Below are 2,842 nucleotides of genomic sequence, written 5' to 3'. Positions count from 1 at the left end.
ACGTCATGGGGTGGTGACGTCATGGGGTGGTGACGTCATGGGGTGACGACGTCGTGGGGTGGTGACGTCATGGGGTGGTGACGTCATGGGGTGGTGATGTCATGGGGTGGTGACATCGTGAGGTGGTGACATCATGGAGTGATGATGTCATGGGGTGACGTCATGGGGTGGTGATGTTATGGGATGGTGACGTCAAGGGGTGGTGACCTCACGGGGTGATGACGTCATGGGGTGGTGACGTCATGGGATGGTGATGTCGTGGGGTGATGATGTCATGGGATGGTGACGTCATGGGGTGGTGACGTCACCTGTGCCCAATAAAGTCTCAGGGGCGCGCTCAGCAGGTCCCGCTTACTGGGATGTTATTAAGGGGGTCACTGGGACGTTACTGGGGGCACTGGGACTTACTGGGAGGGAACTGGGGGGACACTGGGGCATGACTGGGGGCACTGGGACTTACTGGGGGCTTACTGGGAGGGACAAGGGGGGGATACTGGGAGGGACTGTGGGCACTGGGACATTACTGGGGGCACTGGGACATTACTGGAGGCTTACTGGCAGGGACTGGGGGGGCACTGGGACATTACTGGGAGGGCCTGGGACTTACTGGAGGGTTACTGGGAGGGACGAGGTGGGTACTGGCAGGGACTGGGGGGGCACTGGGAGGGACTGGGGAGGGGGGGAAGGCACGGGGGGGCACTGGGAGGGACTGGGAGGGCCTGGGGGGGCACTGGGGGCTCAGGGCAGCACCGGGCCCCTCCCCCCCCGACCCCTCCCCCTCTTCCTCCCCCAGGTCGCCGCCTCGCGCCGGGATCCGGCCGCCCCCAGCACGTGACCCCTGACACCCCCCAGACCCCCCCAAAACCCCCAGACCCATCTCTTGGGCCCCCAACCCCACCCCAGCCCCCCCAAAACCCCCACCTGACCCCCCCAAACTCCTTCCAAACCCCCCAAACTCCCTCCAACCCCCTGAACCCCCTTCTGACCCCTCCCCAACCCTCCCCAGCCCGCCCAACCCCCCTTCTGAACCCCCCAAACTCCCCCCAAGCCCTCCAAACCCCCTTCTGATCCCCCCAAACCCCCCGAACCCCCTTCAGATCCCCCCAAACTCCCCCCAAACCCCCCAAATCCCCTTCTGAACCCCCCAAACTCCCCCCAAGCCCTCCAAACCCCCTTCTGATCCCCCCAAACCCCCCGAACCCCCTTCAGATCCCCCCAAACTCCCCCCAAACCCCCCAAATCCCCTTCTGAACCCCCCAAACCCCCCCCAAACCCCCTCCAAACCACCCAAAGCCCCTTCAGATCCCCCCATACCCCCCAAACCCCCTTCTGATCCCCCCGAACCCCCTTTAGATCCCCCCAAAGTCCCCCCAAACCCCCTCCAAAGCCCCCAAACCCCCTTCTGAACCCCCCAAACCCCCTTCTGAAACCCCCAATCTCCCTGAACCCCCTTCAGATCCCCTCAAACCCCCCCAAACCCCCTTCAGATCCCCCCAAACTCCCTCCAAACCCCCTTCTGAACCCCCCAAACTCCCTCCAACCCCCCCAAACCCCCTTCAGATCCCCCCAAACTCCCTCCAAACCCCCTTCTGGACCCCCCAAACCCCCTTCTGAAACCCCCCAAACTCCCCCCAAACTCCCCCCCAAACCCCTTTCTGATCCCTCCAAACCCCCTTCAGATCCCCCCAAACCCCCCCCAAACCCCCTTTCTGAACCCCCAAACTCCCTCCAAACCCCCCAAACCCCTTCCAAACCCCCCAAACCCCCTTCTGACCCCCCAAACCCCCCAAACCCCCTTTCTGAACCCCCCAAACCCCCTTCTGAACCCCCCAAACTCCCTCCAAACCCCCCAAACCCCCTTCTGACCCCCCAAACCCCCTTCAGATCCCCCCAAACTCCCCCCGAACCCCCTTCAGATCCCCCCAAACCCCCCTTCTAACCCCTCCCAACCCCCCCCAATGCCTGGCGGGGTGCGCACGGCCCCCCTGGGGCTGCGGGAGGTGGCGGGTGCCCCCTGCTCGCTGTGGGTGCTGCGGGTGGGTCACTGTCACCCGCGGCCCGACGGGGGGGTGAGCGCCGACGGCACCGTCACCCTGGTCCGGGGGGGCCCCGTCACCCTCCTCGTGGACACGGGGGGGCCCTGGGGGGGGCAGGACCTGGTGCGGCGGCTGGGGGAGCGGGGGGTGTCCCCCGGTGACGTCACGCACGTGGTGTGCACCCACGGCCACGCGGACCACGCGGGCAACCTCGGCCTGTTCGCGGGGGCGGCGCTGACGTGGCTGGGGGGGGAAGGGTGGCGGGGGCAGGGGCACTTCCTGCGCCGGCGGCTGACGTCATCGTCGCCGCCATACGTCCTGCTCCCCGGCGGCGTGGAGGTGGTGGCCACGCCGGGCCACACGCGCGATGACGTCAGCGTGGTGGTGCGGGGGACGGCGCTGGGGACGGTGTTGGTGGCCGGCGACCTGTTCGAGGGGGAGGAGGACGAGGGGAGGTGGCGGGAGTGGAGCGGTGACGTCACGGCGCAGGAGCGCAGCCGCCGCTGGGCGCTGCAGGTGGCTGACGTCATCGTGCCGGGGCACGGGGCGCCCTTCCGGGTGCTGCGGGACGGGGACGACGGGGGGCGGTGACGTCACTGCGGGGGGTGGTGACGTCACTGTGGGGGGTGGTGACGTCGTGGGGCGATGACGTCATGGGGTGGTGACGTCATGGGGTGATGATGTCGTGGGGTGACCTCGTGGGGTGGTGACGTCATGGGGTGGTGACGTCACTGCGGGGGGTGGTGACGTCATGGGGTGGTGACGTCACGGCGGGGGGGTGGTGACGTCATGGGGTGGTGACGTCA

General features: G+C 67.2%; 1 protein-coding gene across 1 annotated transcript; it reads left to right on the top strand.

The window, feature by feature from the left end:
• Positions 1-1,958: 1,958 nt before the first annotated feature.
• Positions 1,959-2,627, top strand: LOC311204627 (metallo-beta-lactamase domain-containing protein 1-like; the record flags this gene model as incomplete). The annotated part of the gene is made up of 1 exon (XM_084281028.1): positions 1,959-2,627. The coding sequence occupies one exon, from the start codon at positions 1,959-1,961 to the stop codon at positions 2,625-2,627; it is 669 nt and encodes a 222-aa protein (XP_084137154.1).
• Between the last annotated feature and the right edge of the window lie 215 nt (positions 2,628-2,842).

This window comes from Gallinula chloropus (genome assembly GCF_964237585.1).
Source record: "Gallinula chloropus genome assembly, contig: HAP1_SCAFFOLD_230, whole genome shotgun sequence".
Taxonomy (NCBI): domain Eukaryota; kingdom Metazoa; phylum Chordata; class Aves; order Gruiformes; family Rallidae; genus Gallinula; species Gallinula chloropus.
This window is presented reverse-complemented; position numbering and strand designations above follow the sequence as displayed.